The sequence below is a fragment of the Oncorhynchus tshawytscha genome, linkage group LG04 (genome assembly GCF_018296145.1).
Source record: "Oncorhynchus tshawytscha isolate Ot180627B linkage group LG04, Otsh_v2.0, whole genome shotgun sequence".
Classification (NCBI taxonomy): Eukaryota; Metazoa; Chordata; class Actinopteri; order Salmoniformes; family Salmonidae; genus Oncorhynchus; species Oncorhynchus tshawytscha.
In genome coordinates, this window is record NC_056432.1 from 57,402,129 (window position 1) to 57,424,160 (window position 22,032).

Sequence of the window (22,032 nt, forward strand, 5' to 3'; positions counted from 1 at the left end):
AAGGGTTTCTCTTTATTTGTGCTATTTTCTACCATTGTAGAACAATAGTGAAGACATCAACAGTATGAAATAACACATGTGGAATCATGTAGTCACCAAAAAAAAAAGTGTTAAACAAATCAAAATATACTTGAGATTCTTCAAAGTAGCCACCCTTAGCCTTGATGACAGCTTTGCACACACTGTACAAATAATGTTTGATTGATTAATTGATACAGGCTGTATTACAACTGGCCATGATTGGGAGTCCCAGAGGGCGGCGCACAATTGGTCAGTGTCGTCCGGGTTTGGCCGGTGTAGGCCGTCATTGTAAATAAGAATATGTTCTTAACTGACTTGCTTAGTTAAATAAAGGTTACATTTGAAAAAATTACATTAAATTGAAAAACATTAACTGAAAAATATGTATCAATGCCAACAGATAACACAGAGACAAGTCCAGCTTACCTGTGGTGATTTGTAAGCCCTCTTCCTGGACCTGAGTCCCCTGGTCGCAAAGAGTGACTTTAGGCTTTACTCTGCTATCTTCTGATTTTGTTTTCTGAGGGAAAAGAACATCTTTCATATATATTGTTGCTTACTACTTCATCACAATCAGGTTTAACAATCATTCTCCCACCAATGTGGTATCGTTTGAACAAGATAAACCACATATAGCAAACAGAATAAATAAAAAGGTTAAAAACTGAAATATCTTATCTAAATGTTTGTTCACATTCACTCATCACCACATTGCCAATACGTCAGGCATGGAGTATGATTGAGGCATGGTCTTTTTTAGTATTAATGATGAACTGGTATGGCATATTTGAAATGACAACACATAACTGAGAACAGATGCCTACTGGGCCGACTCAGCTGGACTCTGTTATTAGTTTACACTAAGCCATGAGTAACTGGGAGATGCCAGCAGTGGATATGGCCTGGAAGTACACCGCAGGGTCATAGCATGGGAGGGCAAGAAGCAATGTTGTTGTGATCTGTGTTCGCACGGCATACCTTACTGGCTCTCATTATAGAGTCCATCTGTCTGCCTAACACTAAATGAAACTGCACTACCTCCACTAGAGGTCGACCGATTAATCAGAATGGCCGATTAATTATGGCTGAGTTCAAGTTTTCATGACAATCGGTAATCAGCATTTTTGGACACCGATTGTGTCCGATTACATTGTACTCTGCGAGGAGCCTGCATGGCAGGCTGACTACCTGTTACGCGAGTGCAGCAAGAAGCCAAGGTAAGTTGCTAGCTAGCATTAAACTTATCTTATAAAAAACAATCAATCTTAACACAATCACTAATTAACTACATGTTTGATGATATTACTAGTTTATCTAGCTTGTCTTGCGTTGCATATAATCGATGCGGTGCCTGTTCAATTCTCATCGAATCACAGCCTACTTTGCCAAACGGGTGATGATATAACAAGCGCATTCGCGAAAAAAGCACTGTCGTTGCACCAATGTGTACCTAACCATAAACATCAATGCCTTTCTTTAAAATCAATACACAAGTATATATTTTAAACCTGCATATTTAGTTAATATTGCCAGCTAACATGAATTTCTTTTAACTGGGGAAATTGTGTCACTTCTCTTGCGTTCCGTGCAAGCAGCAGGGTATATGCAGCAGTTTGGGCTGCCTGGCTTGTTGCGAAGTGTGTGAAGACCATTTCTTCCTAACAAAGACCATAATTATTTTGCCAGAATTGTACATAATTATGACATAACATTGAATATATATAATATATATTTAGACTTAGGGATGCCACCCGTTAGATAAAATACAGAAAGGTTCCGTATTTCACTGAAAGAATAAACGTTTTGTTTTCGAAATGATAGTCTCCGGATTTGACCATATTAATGACCTAAGGCTCGTATTTCTGTGTGTTATTATGTTATAATTAAGTTTATGATTTGATATAGCAGTTTGCCAGCAGCTCTTCGCTGTGCTTCAAGCATTGACCTGTTTATGACTTCAAGCCTATCAACTCCCGAGATTAGGCTGGTGTAACCGATATGAAATGGCTAGCTAGTTAGCGGGGTACGCACTAATAGCGTTTCAATCGGTGACATCACTCGCTCTGAGACCTTGAAGTAGTTGTTCCCCTTGCTCTGCAAGGGCCTCTGCTTTTGTGGAGCGATGAGTAACGGTGCTTCGAGGGTGGCTGTTTATCGATGTGTTCCTGGTTCGAGCCCAGGTAGGGGCGAGGAGAGGGACGGACGCTATACTGTTACACTGGCAATACTATGGTGCTTATAAGAACATCCAATAGTCAAAAGGTTAATGAAATACAAATGGTATAGAGAGAAATAGTCCTATAATTCCTATAATATCTACAACCTAAAACTTCTTACCTGGGAATATTGAAGACTCATGTTAAAAGGAACCACCAGCTTTCATATGTTCTCATGTTCTGAGCAAGGAACTTAAACGTTAGCTTTTTTACATGGCACATATTGCACTTTTACTTTCTTCCCCAACACTTTGTTTTAGCATTTTTTTAACCAAATTGAACATGTTTCATTATTTATTTGAGGCTAAATTGATTTTATTTTTGTATTATGTTAAGTTAAAATAAAAGTGTTCATTCAGTATTGTTGTAATTGTCATTATTACAAATTTTAAAATGAATCGGACGGTTAATCGGCAGCGGCTTTTTTTGGTCCTCCAGAAATCGGTATCGGCGTTGAAAAATCATAATCGGTCGACCTCTAGTCTCCACCCCAAAAAGATCTACATTTCAATCTATTAGTCAAATGTATTTTATAAAGCCCTTTATACATCAGCAGTCACAACGTTTTTTTTGGTTTGTTTTTTTACAGCTACCGAGCCTCAAACCCCTAAGAGCAAGCAAGCAATGCTGAGGCAGAAGCACAGTGCTTAATAGCCCTTGATCCTGACTCTCAGTTCCATTACATTACACATAAGAGTCATTGGACGAAGGGGTCTTCTGTAGGGGGGATTTTTTTTCTTCCGATCAGCAACCTTATCGTTCATATAATAATTTTCAAAAAACAGAAGTCAAATTTGTACACACCTTTATAGCGTTAGGGTTCCAACTTATCCATATTATGTTACAGTGCTTGTTTTTACGGAAAACAGACGGTAGAGAGAGTGGACTACCTGTGCTAATTAGCTATCTGCATCTTCAAACAGCTGTGTGTAAACGGAAGACAGATGCCACAAATGTGTTGTCACTGAAAAATAACGTTGGCTGCAACGGTGTTAAAACAGTGAGTGTGTGTATGTTGAAGTGATGTGACAGTAGAGGATTTATATTTCTAGAACTTTAGCAAAGTGGACACTCGATTAACATTTAGATGGAGTACTGTATTTGTCTGTTTTGGCTTCCACAGCCAATTCACCCTTTAAAGAGAACGTGTAAAGTCCTTGGACTAAGGACTCCAAGGAGTCCAATGTTGGGCTTTAAGAGTACTTGTGTGGCCATTAAGGCCATATTGTTTTACAAGGCGTATATTGGTGCTATATCTGAGTGTTTAACACCTTTTCTGTCTTCGGAGTTGGTCATTTTGGGGGATTTGAATCTGGATTGGCTATCCCTGGCCTCAGATCAATTTAAGAACATATGCAATGGTTTTAAACTCACTCAATTGACCTCAAAATCCACATGGCTTAATGTGAAAAACCCTGTTAACTCCTCCTTGATTGATTTAATTCTTACTGAACCGCATAAATGTTTGTCGAGCGGGTTATTTACATATGACATCAGTGGTCATTGTCCCATAGTATGTATTAGAGATACGAAACAGCAAAATACTAATTCTCATTTAATTAAGAAGATAACTTTTTTTAAATGTTTCTCCTCAATGGTTTTTACATGACATGTTCTACTCTGATTCAGCCACTGTATCCTGTATACCTAACCCTGAGTTGGCTCTAGAATATGTATTCCTCTGGCAGATAAACATGCCCCTATTAAACAATTCCAAGATAGCTCAGAAGAAAACCAAGAGTTAGATCTATCTAAGCTCATTCAGGTGAGAAATCAGGCCTGGGTCAAAGCAAGTTAAACTGACTCTGTAGTGGATTGGCAATCTTTCAGACAATTAAGAAACAGATACTATCTCGATTAAGAAAGCTAAGTCAACTTACTTCCTAAGCGGTGACCCTGCTGGTGATCCTTCTACATTTTGGAAAACAGTAACTGCACTGAAGCATACAAATTCCTCTTCATCCCTGCCTAAACAAATTCTGTCTGACTCTGGCACCATATCTGAGAAGAATGGGATAAGTGATGCTTTTTAGTTTTATTTGAGAGAATTGGTGGTTTAACTGACCCTGGTCAGTCAATCAACTGCGCTTCCCTTTGCCAGCCTCTAGCTGACTGGACAGTTAACCCGTCAAATTCTAGTGCATCTCTGTTTTCATTTGAACAATTTACTATCTGTGATATGCTAGATGCCTTGTTTAAGTTTGATGTAAAACAAATCCACTGAGGCTGATATGCTTGATCCATTTTTGCTGCAGCTCTCTGCCCTCCTGAATAATTAACCCATATTTTTTACCTGCCTATTATATCTGGTACTATCCCCAAGGTTTGAAAGGCGGCCCATGTACTCCCCCTTCACAAAGGTGGAGACGCTTGTAACCTAAATAATTAAAATCGCCCTATTTCTAAACGTTCTTGCCTAGCTAAACTATTAGAATCCTTAATTAATAATCTTTCTTATCTTTGAAATGCATTCTAAATGTACATCAGTCAGTGCTATAACCTGGTCTAAAAACTATCTCTGCTGCAACCCTAGTTATAAATGTGGTTAACTGTATGGTTAAAAGGCAACATTGTGCTGCCCTCTTCATTGACCTGTCAAAGGCGTTTGATACTGTTGATCACTCACTGCTAATTCAAAGGCTTTCCTCAATTGGCCTAGACCAGGCTGCATGTAACTGGTTAATAAATTACTTGACAGATAGAACTCAATGTGTATCTACTGATGGTGTTAAATCAGGTTTCCTGGATATTACAAAAAGGTGTCCCACAGGGTTCTGGGCACTATATTGTTTACATTAACAATATTGATTTGTCTGTAAAAACAAATTGCAACCTGCGCTTGTATGCCGATGATACTGTTGTGTATGCTTCTCTACCAACTGAGCCACACAGGAGAATGGATGTTTTCTTGAGTGATGATTTAAGCATATGCACTTTTGATGGTGTCCATATCGATCGTGGTCCTGCTTACAAATATCTGGGCATCTGGATAGAGGAAAAGTTGTCTTTTAAAAAACTGTGATGAGTTAGTTAAGAAGCTGAGAATAAAAATGGACTTCTTCTATAGAAATAGGTCCTGGCTCTCGTTAAATAGTAGAAAGCAGATTATTCAGTCAACGTTGCTATCGGTCCTCGACTATGGCGACATCACCTGTATGAACGCAGCTGCCACTTCATTAAAGCCGCTAGATGCAGTTTATACAGGCAACAGTTTTAGTACTCATCACTGCATTCTCTAACCAGAAAGTTGGTTGGCTCTTTGATGTCCCGTAGGTTGATACATTGCTATGTTTTCATATATAAAGCCCTTTTACAAAAACTCCCACTGCAGCTAACATCATTACTAAACTTTAGACATACGAGTTACCACATCCGGTCTCCGGGATGGCTAACTCTGGAAATTCCTTTGATCTCTACTGACTTAGCTAAATCAGCTTCTAGTGGAACAATCTTCTAAATGTACTTTACATTTAATATTAAAATGTACTTTACATTTCATATTTTGGTGCCTCTAGGCCAATTCAGAAAGCTGATTGAGGGCTTATTTATTGATGAATGTGTTTGTTTTTTTATGACCATGTTGTTCCTTTCTGCTTGCATTTTGAAGTGTGTATTTTCTGTCATTTCGGTAGTGCTCATCTGTAAAAGAGACCCTGGTCTCAGTGGGACTCCCTGATCAAATAAAAAGGTTGAAATAAATAAATGAATAAATAAGAGATCGTATTAAAAGACTATTCTAATTCCTAATTATATGTTCAAACGAATAGATGACCAGCATTTGGTTCCATCTGCCTTCTAATGGTTTGTTAGTAGGCTACTGTATGTGGTAGCAAACATTAGTATTTCATGTCAAGATTATCAAGATGCCAGTGATGAGAACCTAATTTTGATATGAATCAGAAAATAGATTCTTCATACATTATATGTAATCCAGATTCTTTACCCTAAATTGTCATGAGCTGGGGGGGCATACAGTCGGTGGGAAAAAATCCCTCGCACTTCAGTTTCACTTTGAACTTAATGCTAGCCAACAGCCTGATCTTGACAGTAACATTACTGAAACAGCTCATATTGTTTCCCAACAGCTGAACAAACATTCTAGAGACAGTCGGTGACACAGGTCGCCTGGTTAAGTGACATTGCACAAGGCTACTACAGTAGCAACACTTTGCACTGGGAATTTCAACTGACATTTTGCTGGACAAACGTCCAACTTCAATTTACACTTCCTCATTATGTTAGGTCATGCCCTATGAAAATAGCAATGACCACTTATTGAGAGTTAACATTTAACAAAAGATGCTGTTACAGTAGTCAAATCACGACTATATTGAAATCCTTTCCCACAAGCCCAAAGCATGAATTAGTCATTTTCAAAAGAGAAATTGTTCCCTTTATTTTACACCACATCATTTGGTGAATTAAACAGGATGAACATTGCATATCCAATGCTGCAAATGAACTAATTTGAACTCATGTTCCCATTTGAATGAGAAAGTATTTAAAAAGTGTGAGAACTAAACATAATGACAGTGCACTAAGTACATAATGCACTGCGTACTTTCCAAAGGTTAAATTAAGTGGGTAATGGGCTCACAAAAATAACTGATTATAAAATGTTAAAACCATAACTCAAACATTGTCAAGCACCTAAGGACATCACATTTAGTTCTGAAATGGCAAAGATGTGCCAGCCCGCTTTAACATAAGCTCACTGACCTCCTCCTCCTCTTGGATGTACAGCAGGCCCTGTTTCCTCCAGGGTACGATGCCTTTCAAGATGAACTCCACTATCTTAGAGCTTCGGAAAACTTCCCCCACGTATCCCCAGAGCTTGTCCACGGCCGAAACCGAGCTCTCTATTCCTTCAATTTTCTCCCGTTGCCATTTCCCCTCCTGCTGCAGGTTCTTCAGCAGTGCCACAGTCTCCCCACACATTACCCTGACCTCCGAGAACAAGGCTGGGTCCCCTCCACCTCCACGAGAGCCCCTGTCCCCTGCCTGGGGGTCCCTGTCTTTTCTGAGCTGGTCCAGGTCCTTCTCCAGCTTCCCCATGCCCTGACACACCATATCCAGCCTCCTGAGGACCTCTGTCTGGCTACAAGCTATCTGCTCCACCTTCACCTCAAGCTGATTCAGCTTGACCTCCATGCCTCCCAGGCTGTTCAGCAGGCTGTTAGTTGGCTTTTTCATTGCTCCAGAAGGGGCCCCAGCATTGTCCAATTTACCCCCCTCGTACATCTTGGCAATGCAGGAGGCCAATGTCTCTGGTTTACTCATAGTTCCAAGAAATTCCACACAGAAGGGAACAAGTGTCAAGCGAGACAAAGGAAGCTGTGCTAATCCACCTTGCTCCAAGCTGAATTTGATCTATTTTAGTTCAAGCTCCCGAGGTGGTGTTGTTCCGCTCCCATACAGGCAGTCTGCCGGACCCTGTTGTCTGTATGTGCCAGAGACATGACACTACTTAAATAAACACCAACTCTTCGCTATCTTATCTTTCCACTTGTCTCCCCCCCCTCTACCTACCTCTCTGTCCCAACCTTTTTATATAGTAGCCCCCCCACTGCCAAAATTCCAATGGTCGCTTGACGTCACCAAAACATTTAAATTCAACCTCAGAAGATGCTGTTGACTGGTGGGCATGCAAGGAATGACCTTTTGAATATGGCCTTTCGCCAGTATTAAGAGAGAGATGTTGTGAACTATGGAAAGGTTGTTGTTTTAAAATGTTGACCCATTGTCATGTTGCTTCCCCATTGGTATGTACAGGTTGTTTGTTTGTTTGCTGGTTGGTATATGTTTTAGTTCGTATACTGGTGCTGATAGAGTGAAGTGAACCATTGGTGAATCTAAAGGTTCTGGTCCGCCCAGCACAGCTGCTCTGATTGGGTGACTGTCCCCCATCATCGCTCAAAGGAAAGTGACTTGACATTGGCTGACACTTTCCTTTAAAAATAAACCTCTGTAGACAGAGGAATGATGAAGTGCAAGCAGGAATCTAAGCAGTCGCCCTCTCCCTCTGGTCCATGGTAAGGGAGACTGGGGTTGGTTGCCTCATGGGTTGGTTGTCACAGTGCATATCACTCTGAATCTAGAGGGTGCTGTGTAATAATAAAAAAATTCAAAATGTATGAATTATTTGTCTAAACATAACATGTGTAAACATAACAAGATTCAATAACAGACAAACTGAACAAGGTCAACAGACATGTGACTAACAGAAATGGAATAATGTGTCCCCGAACAAAGGGGGGGGGGGTGTCAAAATCCAAAGTAACAGTAACAGTCAGTATCTGGTGTGGCCACCAGCTGAATTAAGTACTGCAGTACATCTCCTCCGCATGGACTGCACCAGATGTGCCTGTTCTTGCTGTGAGATGTTACCCCACTCTTCCAACAAGGCACCTGCAAGTTCCAGGACATTTCTGGGGGTCCAAGAGGTCCCAGACGTGCTCAATGGGATTGAGATCTGGGCTCTTCGCTGGCCATGGCAGAACACTGACATTCCTGTCTTGAAGGAAATCACGCACAGAACGAGCCGTGTGGCTGGTGGAATTGTCATGCTGGAGGGTCATGCCAGGATGTGCCTGCAGGAAGGGTACCACTAGGGAGGAGCATGTCTGCAATGACAACAAGCTCAGTCCGATGATGCTGTGAGACACCGCCCCAGACTATGATGGATCCTCCACCTCCAAATCGATCCTGCTCCAGAGTACAGGTCTCGGTGTAATGCTCATTCCTTTGACGATAAACACGAATCCGACCATCACCCCTAGTGAGACAAAACTGTGACTTGTCAGTGAAGAGCACTTTTTGCCAGGTCTGTCTGGTCCAGCGACGGTGGGTTTGTGCCCATAGGTGACGTTGTTGCCGGTGATGTCTGGTGAGGAGCTGCCTTACAACAGGCATACAAATCCTCAGTCCAGCCTCTCTCAGCCTATTGCGGACAGTCTGAGCCCTGATGGAGGGATTGTGCATTCCTGGTGTACCTCAGGTAGCTGTTGTTGCCGTCCTGTACCTGTCCCGCAGGTGTGATGTTTGGATATACTGATCCCGTGCAGGTATTGTTACACGTGGTCTGCCACTGTGAGGACGATCAGCTGTCCGTCCTTTCTCCCTGTAGCACTGTCTTAGGTGTCTCGCAGTACGGACATTGCAATTTATTGTCCTGGCCACATCTGCAGTCCTCATGCCTCCTTGCCGCATGCCTAAGGCACGTTCACGCAGATGAGCAGGGACCCTGATCATCTTTCTTTTGATGTTTTTCAGAGTTAGTAGAAAGGCCTCTTTAGTGTCCTAAGTTTTCATAACAGTGACCTTAATTGCCTACCGTCTGTAAGCTGTTAGTGTCTTAATGACCGTTCCACAGGTGCATGTTCATTAATTGTTTATGGTTCAGTGAACAAGCATGGGAAACAGCGTATAAACCCTTTACAATAAAGATCTGTGAAGTTACTATGATTTTTACGAATGATCTTTTAAGGACAGGGTCCTGAAAAAGGGACATTTCTTTTTTTACTGAGTTTGTGTTTTTCATTGGTAAAATAAAAAACATGTAAAGTATGTCTTGTTATTTTATAAAGGTTTTAATTCTGGGATTATACATCAAAAATATGTTTATAGAAAAGAAAAAAAGGAGAGCTATTCCAAACCTTTTTCTGAGTTGCTAGGTCAAGCCATGTGGTTACTAGCATTGGTCGGGTTGGTAGTCACTATCAACTCATTGTAACCATACTGTTTGGGGACATTATACTGGCAGTGACACAATATATCCCAAGCTATTTTGTGCTGTTGCTATAAAAACCTCCTTTCCCAGTAAACACAAACACCTTTGGCCAACATATCAAAATGTGTTGGGAATATGTAGTGTGGAGAGCGTTTGCAGATTGGGAAGACGTCACCGAGACATCAGAATAAAATGTTGAAGCCTGGCCAACATATAAACGATGTAGAACTCTAGAATGTAGAATGTGAGACGTCTTGCCAATTAGCAAAATGTCTGAACTGCTTTTTCCCAATGTATCATGTTTATCTGTTGGGCAGAGGAGTGGGAGTGTTGGCTCTTTTTTTCCCTCCCCAATTTCATGGTACACAATTGGTAGTTACAGTCTTGTCCCATCGCTGTAACTCCCGTACGGATTCAGGAGAGGCGAAGTTCAAGAGCCGTGCGTCCTCCGAAACACGATCCAACCAAGCCATACAGTTTCTTGACACAATGCCCACTTAACCCGGAAGCCAGCTGCACCAGTGTGTCGGAGAAAACACTGTACACCTGGCAATTGTGTCAGCGTGCATTGTACCCGAGTCGTAAGAGCACGATGGGACAATTGAGTGCCGCCCCATGGGTCTCCCGGTTGCCTGGACTCAAACCAGGATCTCTTGTGGCACAGCCTTAGTGCCTTAAACCACTGCGCCACTCGGGAGACACCAAACACATATTTTTTATTACACACCCACACGTGTGCAAACATGCACATACACACACAAATATACTCAAAATGTCATACGTTGTTCTTAAGGTATAAAATGCTGAATTCTGTTAGGAATATCGTTCTATAAAACAAAGCCATTTCTAAGACTGTGCTATATTGCGTAATGTTAAAAAGGAATAAGCTACTAGCAAACGTGACAACCCACCCCATACGACAACCAACGATGGGGCTGGTTGTCACAAGTGGGCAAGGTGGGTTTGATTGCTTGTTGGAATAAGATATGAGAATAAAAATAGTCCCTATTCCAACATTTCTGTTAATGTTGAAAGGAGTCTTGTAAGATATAAGAGAGAGTAAAAACTGTGACATCCAACCCCGGTATCCCCTACTGTGTCCCCTACTGTGTCCCCTACTGTCCCATTGGATGGGAATGTATTCTTGGAACATCCTGGCATTTTGTACTGCATGGGTCTTTCCCCATTTTCCAGTTATTAGTAAAGTATTCAGGTATTGTAAAGAGTGTTTGTTCTTTAACCTACTATTGAAAAGACAGTTCAATGACAAATGGACCTCAATGAGGAAATCTCTGCTTTTCAATGATTCAACAAGCTAGACCTTACATTTTTTTAGGCTAACATGCCCAGCTGTTGACAAATGAGCTCTAGAAAACAATTCAAAAGCAAAATGATCTTGGTAAATATGCGTTAAGGCCATTTCTGAGAAGACAAAAGTGTTGTCTAATAATTCAATTATCACACATTCTGGGGATATGTCTTCATCCCAGTGCTGTGAATAGTGATGCAATGATTTGATGAAATGATGGGTCCCTGTCTCCTGGTCCAGAGAGCAGAAGATAGCCCATAGAACCATCCATATGCAACTGTAACACCGCCAAGTAGTGGACGGAGTCCCTTAGGCCCAGTTCTAATGGGCAGAATGTAAGCTGGGTGCTTTATTTATAAAGTCCTTCCCAATGAGACTACAGGCTAGCTCTCTGCCTTGGGCCTACGCCAGGAACCATCCCACTGAAATGTAACCACATTATGCAATGGAGTGGCAATGGAAATCTCTGGTAGGATGCTGGCCCATCAAAGGAATGTGGCTCCGCTGTGGTTTTCCACAAGGGGGTTTGGCTGGGGGGGGGTGCGTCACAGCAGCTCTGAACAATCATAACAACTCCATTTACCACCCCATAACCCAGGGCAGGCTAGTTAGCTAGCATCCTAGCATATCAGAAAGTAAGCGTTGGCAGTAGCATTGCTCATAAATGAATGTCTACTCCCCCAAAATGGGGCAGCCAGCTGCAATGAATAACAGGAAACAATAGATAATGAGAGGTGCGGTGACATGGGATCAGGCCAGCGATGATAACGTGACCCAATACACATGGGTCATGGAGGGTGGGCCCGTAATACCAAGACCACAACAACATTTCAAATATAGGCCGACTGTTGCCGGGAAGCAGGGCCGTGCAAAGACCTTTTGGTGGGTATGTGTTGAAACAAAAAAAAAGGTCAACCCCGAAAAATCCGAACGATCAAGGTCATGGACTCGTTGAGCAATTATTAGGCTACTTTGGTTATTTAGTTACTGTATATAAAAACAAAAGACAGTCACATTTTAATGGCAAATTAAATGACACAAATAAATAACCCTTAGTCCGAAAAGTTATTTAATATTTCACCTATAATAACTCTGTCGTCATTTAGCACAGATCTATTACATTTATTGCTTTGCTTAACCCTTTACACTAGTGAAAACTGGTCTATATGGATAGGGGACACATTTTAATGTTTAACAAAATAACTATAAAAAGCATATGCATGACCATGGTAGCAATTGAAAGAGTACACTTATGATCTTATGGGGAAGTTATCAGACCAAATGTGAGGACACAATAGTTCACCTGACACAAGACTGAATCCAAACAACAAATGCTCAAAAGTTGCCCAATTAACGTGAGGGATTTCGAACGACTGTCAAGTTTAGAACGACTGTCAGTCAAAACCCATATAGCGTTGTGAAGCGGAGACCCTGAGCTCGGAGGTCATGTATAGAATGTTACTGTACAGCCACTGCGTTACAATTTAGGGGCTTATCAATGACCAAACCTACCATTCCGACTACTTTAACAATGATTTGTGGGCAGTGGCTTCAAAACAACAACAACAACAAATCTACAATTTTAAAAGATATATATATTTTTGGTGGAAATTATACTTCCACCCAAAAGGGCACTTTGGAGACTGGAAGGGCAAATAGGCATGTTCTCTGCAAAGGTAGAGCCCTATCTGTGCACATGCCTGCCGGGAGGGACCATTAGACATCAAACACATGGACAGTTTCCCTCATTTGCACAGCTGCTGTGGTACCACTAGAGCTACTTAACACGTTTACTTGTATTTAATGTCTGTAAAAGTATCTGTAACAATAGCAGTAAAATAAACATGGCTCCTGGCAGGCACCAATAAAATCACAGAGTGGGAGAACATCAGACAGAGGAAATAAAGGAAACCCAACTAACTGGAGGGTTAATCTGGGTTATTTTCCCTCTGAAATAGAAACGTGACACCAAAGCTACCTCCCTGACACAACAACATTTCAGACCTGTGAGGTCACTGGAGAGGGTATTCTGGGTTTCGTCCAGTCCTCTCCATCTAACCCTGTACCATTACAGCCCATTGTCTACCAAAAGAGAAAACATGAAAACTGTCTGACTGAACGCCTCTGCATAGTTTCCATTCCCCCGTTTACAGGGGCAGTTCCATGTTACGTGACCGAATTTTGTGAGGTGCGGTGAAGAAGAATTGCGGGTGAAGGTTTGCCTTGAACCCACAAAAAAAATAAAATTGATCTTTCCCAATTTTACACTGAATGGAACATTCTGGGGTGCATGTTCGGCTGACAGCATTGTGTGCATGGGAAATTCTCTGGATTTGTATCTGACTGGTATACTGATTTATTAAAACAAGTCCATAATTTTCATGAAGTGTTTGATGCATCTAAGTGTGCGTGGCAAGGTTTGAACCTAGTGGGTCTAGTTAGAGCTCTTGGCAGACCAGAGGAGTCAGTATTTTGATCTGTTTGGAGAGCTACTGATGGAAAGTCTTTTGCTGCACCTAATGCTCCTCTTTCTCCACGACCCCTGACATTAATATGATACATGTATGTCAATCACAAGTTTAAAATACCATTGTGGTTCTGTGGGAGTAATACCACACAGCATATCAAATCAAAGTTTATTTGTCACGTGCGCCAAATACAACAGGTGTGGACCTTACAGTGAAATGCTTACTTACAGGCTCTAACCAATAGTGCAAAAAAAGGTATTATGTGAACAATAGGTAAGTAAAGAAATCAAAATAACAGTAAAAAGACAGTGAAAAATAACAGTAGTGAGGCTACATACAGGCTCTGGTTAGTCGAGCTGATTGAGGTAGTATGTACATTTGAAGTCGGAAGTTTACATACACTTAGGTTGGAGTCATTAAAACTAGTGTAGTTTTGGCAAGTCGGTCAGGACATCTACTTTGTGCATGACACAAGTCATTTTTCCAACAATTGTTTACAGACAGATTATTTCACTTAGAATTCACTGTATCACAATTCCAGTGGGTCAGAAGTTTACATACACTAAGTTGACTGTGCCTTTAATCAGCTTTAATCCAGAAAATGATGTCATGGCTTTTCATGACTTTTGAAAAAACAAGCAGGTCTTAATATGATACATGTCAATCACAAGTTCAAAATACCACTGTGGTTCTGTGGGAGTAATACCACAGCATATCCTAGTGAAAGGTTGATGTAATATTTACTTTACTGGGCTGATGGTGCCTGCATCTATGGTCAGTCTCAGCAGAGAGAGAGAGCAGCAGACTGATGATCCGCCTCTCAACATCCCCTCTGCTCCCTCTTTCCTCCACTGACACTGACAAAAAGGGGACACTCTTCCAGGTGATGGCAAAACTCGAGTTGCACCGCATTATTTCTGCCTCATGTTGTTACTTCTATTAACAGAAAAAGTGTCAAATTCCTATTAAAAGACCCAAGCAGCTAATAATAACAACAAAGCATGCCTATCGATACACTTTCCTACTCATTGATTACTGCTGCAATGCTTGTTGTAACGTAAACTCGTACATCGCCTTGGTCTGTACAATTGCCCTTATTTTAGCGCCCCAAAAACGTAATACTTCCAGATCAACTGTAATGTCAATACCATTGTAAAGCACCATTTCTCCCCTTTCAAACAGAATCAATTACATGACCTAAACGCTGCCAGTTTCTGCATAATTCAAGCAGGCAATGAGCCCCGTTGGGTCTTTAAAAAAATGGCGGGTGGGGAAGTGAAACTAATGCGTGATAGTGAGAAGGAGGGATGTTGTGTGGGAAAATTGCTTTTTTCACTCGATCTGTCCAACTTATCAACTTATCGCCTCTAAAATGTAAATAAAACACTATAAAGAGTTTATATAATGTGTCATTACATACCTATTTGAAGGTTTGTGTCGAATTTGAATCTGGTTTTTAGGGCGGTGCTAAAGTGATCTTAAAACAGAGACTTTGAGAATGATGATCGCATGCAATGATGACGAAAAAAATGACTAGGTATCCCCCCCTTACCCCCGTCACTGTCCATTTCTTGTTTTTAGAGGATGATAGAAGTGCTACACCTGGTGGAGAGAGATTGTAAGACAGAAATAGTTGCTTAATGTGTGCTGTACGTTACGACATGACACGTCAAGATGTAACAGGAGGGTCAGATTTTTCTTATTTACAATGACCGCCAAACCCAGACGACGCTGAGCCAATTGCGCGCTGCCCTATGGGACTCCCAATCAAGGCCGGATGTGATGCAGCCTGGATTAGAACCAGGGACTGCAGTGCCCTTTATTGACTAGAAATGACTTGGAGATCGGACAGGTTGGTGACTACTCTTGAAAATTGACTGAAGTTCAATCTCGAGTGGTGCTTCTCTTCATTGGCTGATATGTATTCTGCGTGGAATTCCAGGGGGGCTGCGTGGCAGTCTCAGGGCTACTGTGGGAATGTTGCTAAAAAAATCACTCAAGTACAGCTTCCCGGAGGATAATAGGGATTTGTGTATGTTCTTAAACCAGCTGCCAGAGTTAAAGCTATGGATAACAAACAGATAGCATGCTAATACACCAGTGGTGGTTTGTACCGTTTAAGATGATGGAGGACAATCTTTTTTTTAATGAGCATGGCCTTATTTTTATTACAGCATATTGAATGACTGTCATGCATATTCCATTCACCTAGCTCACTGTAACATCGATAGGCTTAGGATAGTGCATGCTACTCAAATTTCCTTATAACAATCATGAGGTTGCTACAACCTAGCCTATGAATTAACATTTACATTGTAGGTGCACAGGTTGAGAGAAATTTGAGTAATCAAGGTGACAGACATTGACACATTCAATACCGCCTTGCACACTCTTTCCTGCATCTAGCTAATCTAGGGTGTAATCATTAGTCCAACAGTTGAAAACCAGAGTTTCTAATAGACAAATTCAGGTATTTTTTATCCCTGTTTTGATCCGTTTGCTTCCGTTTAAGAAACGTTTTCCAACAGAATTGGCGGAATGAATACACCCCATGATCCCACACAGCCTACATCGTTGTCACCATATTAAAGTCATAGTCAACATACTGTAGCTACTAAAACTAACACATTATTAAATCCACTACAATCATGCAGTGCAGTGTTCAGTCAGCAGGAAGCAGTTTAGCAGCTACACTGGCGGGCCCCATGGCAATAAATGTATAACACCAAAATCTTACCTTGACTTGAGAGTTCCAGTTTTGGATAGGCATAGCCAACTGTTCAACTATTGTCTTTCTCTCTCTTTGAGTCAACGACTCACCACATTGTATGCACTGAAGTGATAGCTAGCTGTAGCTTACGTGTTCACCACAAGATTCATTCTCTGATCTTTGATTGGGCGGACAACATGTCAGTTCATGCTGCAAGAGCTCTTATAGGTTGGAGGACGTCCTCCGGAAGTTGCCATAATTACTGTGTAAGTCTATGGAAGGGGGTGAGAACTTCAAGCCTCCTAGGTTTTGTATTGAAGTCAATGTACCCAGAGGATGACGGAAACTAGCTGTCCTCCGGCTACACCATGGTGCTACCCTACAGAGTGCTTTTGAGGCTACTGTAAACCTTCATTGCAAAACAGTTTATTTTAATTATTTGGTGACATGAATATATTTAGTTTAGTTTTATCTAAAAAGGGTAACTTTTTTAAATGTTTCACTATTTTTATTTTATGAAATTCACTTAGGAGGATGGTCCTCCCCTTCCTCCTTAGAGGAACACACAAACACAAACTGTCTCTTGATATGGATAGACAAATACAGACCTTGAAAAATACAACTTTTTTTCTGCAAGAAGTCATGTTTTCGGCAAGCTTGTTGAACAAATGATCTAACCCTGAGGGCTATGCTTCATATATTATTTAATAACATAAAATAAGTTTTACTTCACAAGAAAATCTTAATTCAAGGACTTAAATGGTAATTGAGAAAAACAACACCGTAATAACTCACTCTTCTCCCAAATGTTATTTTCCATCTGACCACCTCCAAATAACATTCCCCATGCTCCCATGCTGTGTTAAGGGCAATGATAAAAAACGAATGGAGTTAGATATGGTACAGTAAATGTGACTTGTGAATGTGACTTGGTCTCACTTCACTGACCAAGCACTAATGTGATTTTGAGCACACAAGGCTGTTTGTTTGTTTGTTTCTGTTCAATGATGTTGATGCATCGTTTTCTTTGAGTGTATGATGATTTGTGATTCAATATTACGTAACCCTTATGAATATTAGAATGACACAAAAATATTCTAGAGTCCAGAAAGGAATTCATTTAGTTTTGCCTAGCATCTTTTATTAGATGCCTGTTATTAATTAGGCAGCCTTGTGTGACCAATGGTCTGTCTTGAATCTAACTTCATCCATGAACCTGATTAAATAAAATGACAAAATTAAAACTAGCTTGTATAACCTCAACCCAAAAGCAATGAGTGCCAAGTCTCTTACCGTGAACTTTTGGATGTAGTCAGATACGCTGAAACCTCCAGTGCGTAGAAGGAGAGTTCTATAGACGGAGGTTCCCATCACTTTCTCTCTGCCCAAGGTTAGGACCTACGGTTCTCCATACCAGGGTCTCTGTGCCTTATGGAGAGGGTGAATGGGGAAGCCGGGCCCTCTGGGTACTGAAACATAGTGGAAAAGAAAGATGGGTGCTGACAGAGACAACTCTATCTTATCGGCCGGTGCCTCGTCCTGTGCTGTAGCTGGGTCCCTATCCTGTCCCCTCTCGTAGTGATATCAGCACTGCTCCAGCACCACAGCCGGCCCAGAGCAAAGAGCACTTCCTGCAGGGAGATAACAGCTGCCTGAGATTAGGCAGGGTATGCACGAAATGTGAGTGTCCTGCTTTATTAATAGGGGTTCAGATTGGCCTTTTTGTTTTGGAAGGTCTCTGTGGGGGTCCTCCTCCCACCCAGTGATGATGAGAGGATGATTCCTAGTCTGAGGTGAAGAGAGCCCGTTCTCAGATCTCTCACGAATGCCCTCTCTCTGCACCCCACTGAGGTTAATACCAGTGTACTCCATCCTGTTTACCCCTCTGTGTGTCTGTGTGTGTGTTTTTTGAGTACGTGTGTGTGAACCTGTTAGGGATCTGATCCCACACAACTCTGCTTTGGGGCAACAGAAGGTGCGTCACCAACACTCAAATGCAGTGGCATCGTGTTGCTGGTCTTAACCTCAAAACCACCCATGTCTTACACTCAGGGATAAAGAGGCCCCCTCTCAGCCTGGCAGCAACAGGGTTTTAGGTGGAATGGAAAAGTCTTCACCTCCTGGCAAGCATCCCACTGCAGTTTTTTCCTCCTCAGAACACCTTGTTTAGAAGTGCAGGGTATTTTTGGAATATTGTCTACAGGCTCTGGTGTCTGCAGGGGAAGTGTCAGCTCGATGATGCAGGAAGAAGTATGCACGCCAGAGGGATGATGTCCCAATGGTCCTAAGGAGAAGATGATAATGCACATTTTCATTAGGGCTGACCTCTTAATGTGTCACTGTGTATGTACACGTGCTTGAGCCACACATAAGACATATCTATTATGAACAGCATGTAGGTGGTGTGCTGGTGGACTGTCACAATGTCATAATCCTCCTTCTGATGTGGATGATGCTTCAGTTAACTGTCTGTCTTTAGACATAACAGGACAGCTGGTGGGTAAGGAATCAGCATGATTCGAACTGTTGTCATTACTGGTGTGTATAGAGTTTTACACAATCTGTCTTTCTTGGATGCCTGACATGTGTGTCTGTCTATGCTGTCGCACTTGTCTCTGTCTCTGACTCATTTAACGTGGAAATTGTACTCAATGTCCTGTTCTCTACGACCAAGGTTTTTCTTTGTCAAAACAGCCCACTGGGTCCTCCAAGACAGATACACATGCACACTAACATGACTGTTAGTTAAATGAAAAGCTGGATGATGCTTCCGAACAAGACTTAATAGGGACGTTTAAATCCCCCAAAACAACTTGATGTTCACATTGTTGATCTCTTACTGTAGTGGTCCCCTGGATGCTAAGACCTCAGAATGATTGTCCAGTATTTCATTGAAATAGATGTTTCTACCACAGGAGGTTGGTGGCACCTTAATTGGGGAGGACGGGCTCGTGATACTGGTTGGAGCGGAATGGTATCAAACACATGGTTTGACGCCATTCCATTCGCACTGTTCCAGTCATTATTATGAGCCATCCTCCCCTCAGCAGCCTCCACTGGTTTCCTTACCTTTTCCATCTAAATCCAGAGCCAGAGAAAAACACTCTGAGGAAACAAGCAACAAAGGCAAAAGATTCTCTCATCCATCAATCCATTTCATAAAAAATTGCTGGACTGACTAATGTTCTTTGAAGTAGAGTGGCTTATAATTATAATAACCACTTTTCATTTGATGTTTGTTAATTTGAAGACATTTAATTAAATTCTTTCTGCTACATATGATGTCATAGCAGAGGAGACTGAGAGATCACCATTTCACAAAAATGAACATTTACTGTTAATTATGTGAACTCAGCACCGGATTCTTATGTCACTGGATTGCCCTCCAGTGGTTGAAAGAGAGACTACATAGCATATTAACATTTCAATGTCAAAGAAAAGGACAAGGCACTAAATGATTTACATTTACATGCAATAATTGCACATGTTACAAAGGAAGTAGGGTCTATAGGAGAGAAAGTGAAAACATTTAAATGTTGGTCTCTAGGACATGAGGGTGGTTCACAGTTTGACATTGGTTTTTCCAGTAGGCAACATCCTCAAGCACACCTTACAAGCATGGATTATATGCAAACGATCATATTGGGCAGATAATAAACCGAACAGATTAGATTTTAAAATAATGTTAGGAGTATTAGCTACTGTATGTTTAATCATTTTTTTAATGATAAAATTGTCCTCAAATTCCATAAAGCGAATCATATACAGTATCTCATGTTACATTGGAAAGTAGCCAGGTTACATGCGCCAAGATCTGAACAAAGAACTCTCTCGCTGGTTAATGAGAGCATATGTGAGTCATGTGACTTGGGGAACACTCCACACGGAACAAATGGCAATTTTGTTTGAGTAACAATAGACTTTTAGTGTGCACACGTATCTCTCTCTCTCTCCCTAGACCCCTCTTCTCTCTCTCCATCTTTCTGTCTATGGGCATGGGTGCTCAGTATTGCTCACTTCACTATTTCCTGTTAGATAGAAAGCCAGGGATCTCAGTGTTCCTGGGGGCATGTGGTAATAGGGAATGGTATTCAGGCTGGGCCAGGCATTTCATCATTAACAGCCCTGCCCAGCCTGGCTTCAGCGTGTTCATTTCAGCCCCACTACCAGCCATATGCAGTAATGATACTGTCATCATGGAACTTTCTCACATTACAGTACATGATTTCAGAAATGTGCTCATCAGGTAGCGTCCTTTATCCTTATACCCTTAAGAAATCCAAATAAGGTCTGACTGCGTGAGTGATTTCCATTAACAACCGATTCTCATTTCAATCATGTTCTACATTTCACAGAACATAGTCATTTTCTCAGAAAATGTCATTAAGAGTGAGTTTCAGAATTTGGAGCAGTGGTTGACTAATATCATGACTTTCGTTTTCAAATGGTGCTTGTAGATAGCGGATGGATGTGTATTATTTCATGTTTGAATGTATTCGAAACAGAGGCCCAATGTGAAAGTTGACACCCATCCCCTGTGGTTTTGCATTGCAACAGGCAGGCTTTACTCAAGTATCTTATGTAAATGTTGGCTTTGAGAAGAAAGAAAATCCCGGGTTCACCCTGAATCCCTTCTTCATTGTGTCCAAGTCTCCTCTGCCTATTTGAGGGGAATTAATACAATGTCTTAGGGCAGCCAATCCACATAATCCCCATGACATAAAACAAAATGCATCCAGGATCATTTATAGCCATATACTGCCAATGCCCTACTCTTATGAAACTGCATCTGGGTTCTGTCAATTTCACAGTGAATTTAAGGGTCAAAGTTCTTTAATCCAACTCTCAAATAACCTTTTCATTAGTTCACTTAGATTATAATTCATTACTTTCCCCCCTATAGGAACAGCACTGTCTTTTGTTTTTACTCACATGTATTTCCCATAGGGGCATGCTGAACACGGTCTCTTTCTGGTTCACAGAATGGCCACAGTTTCTCACAAGGACTGAGGTGTCAATACAGCACACAGAACCCTTTTCCTAACCAAGAAGAAAAAGTCTCATCATTAACAGCCCTGCTTTACATATTCAAACACCAGCAGTGTTTACTCTTTAGGTTTCACTCATTGTATGAATAACCAGGATATGATGTACGCATGTTTCTGTACATTCATACATGTACAATGCCGTTTGGTGAACAAAGAGGCCAGGCAGTTGAAAATGTCTCCAACAGGATTATCCTGTGAGGTTGAGATCTGTTGAGAGTTCCATGGAAACTGGGATGTGTTCCAGACGGATGAGCCTTTAATGGCAGGGCCTTTCCCCTGTGGAGGGAGGCAGAGCAGAGCTGGAGAAACGGCAGCAGCAGCTGTCTCCAGGAGAAGTGGGCAGGTTACAAACAGGTGTCTCAGAGGCCAAGCCAATCCCTCTGCCTGCTGCAAGGTAACATATAGACATGAGGGTGGGTAATACACTATAGTACCAGTGAATGATGTGTATGTGCAGTAAATCAACAAAGTACAACACACTCTTAAATAAAAACTTATATTTGCTCATTAAGGCCCAACATCTGACAGTGG

The 22,032-nt window shown here is 41.4% G+C and overlaps 1 protein-coding gene across 2 annotated transcripts in view; it reads right to left on the reverse strand.

The window, feature by feature from the left end:
- LOC112249079 (myosin light chain kinase 3) overlaps positions 1–18,297 on the reverse strand; it is a 31,575-nt gene extending 13,278 nt beyond the window's left edge. Inside the window, exons 1-2 of one of the 2 annotated variants that reach the window (XM_024418720.2) lie at positions 17,747–18,297; positions 448–541 (exon numbers count right to left, since the gene is read on the reverse strand). In XM_024418720.2, coding sequence (XP_024274488.1) covers positions 448–541; positions 17,747–17,824 — 172 coding nt within the window. In that variant the 5' untranslated portion in view covers positions 17,825–18,297. Of the gene's footprint in view, positions 1–447; positions 542–6,956; positions 7,752–17,746 lie in introns of those variants that run through there. The other variant, XM_024418719.2, reaches the window with a different exon arrangement.
- Between the last annotated feature and the right edge of the window lie 3,735 nt (positions 18,298–22,032).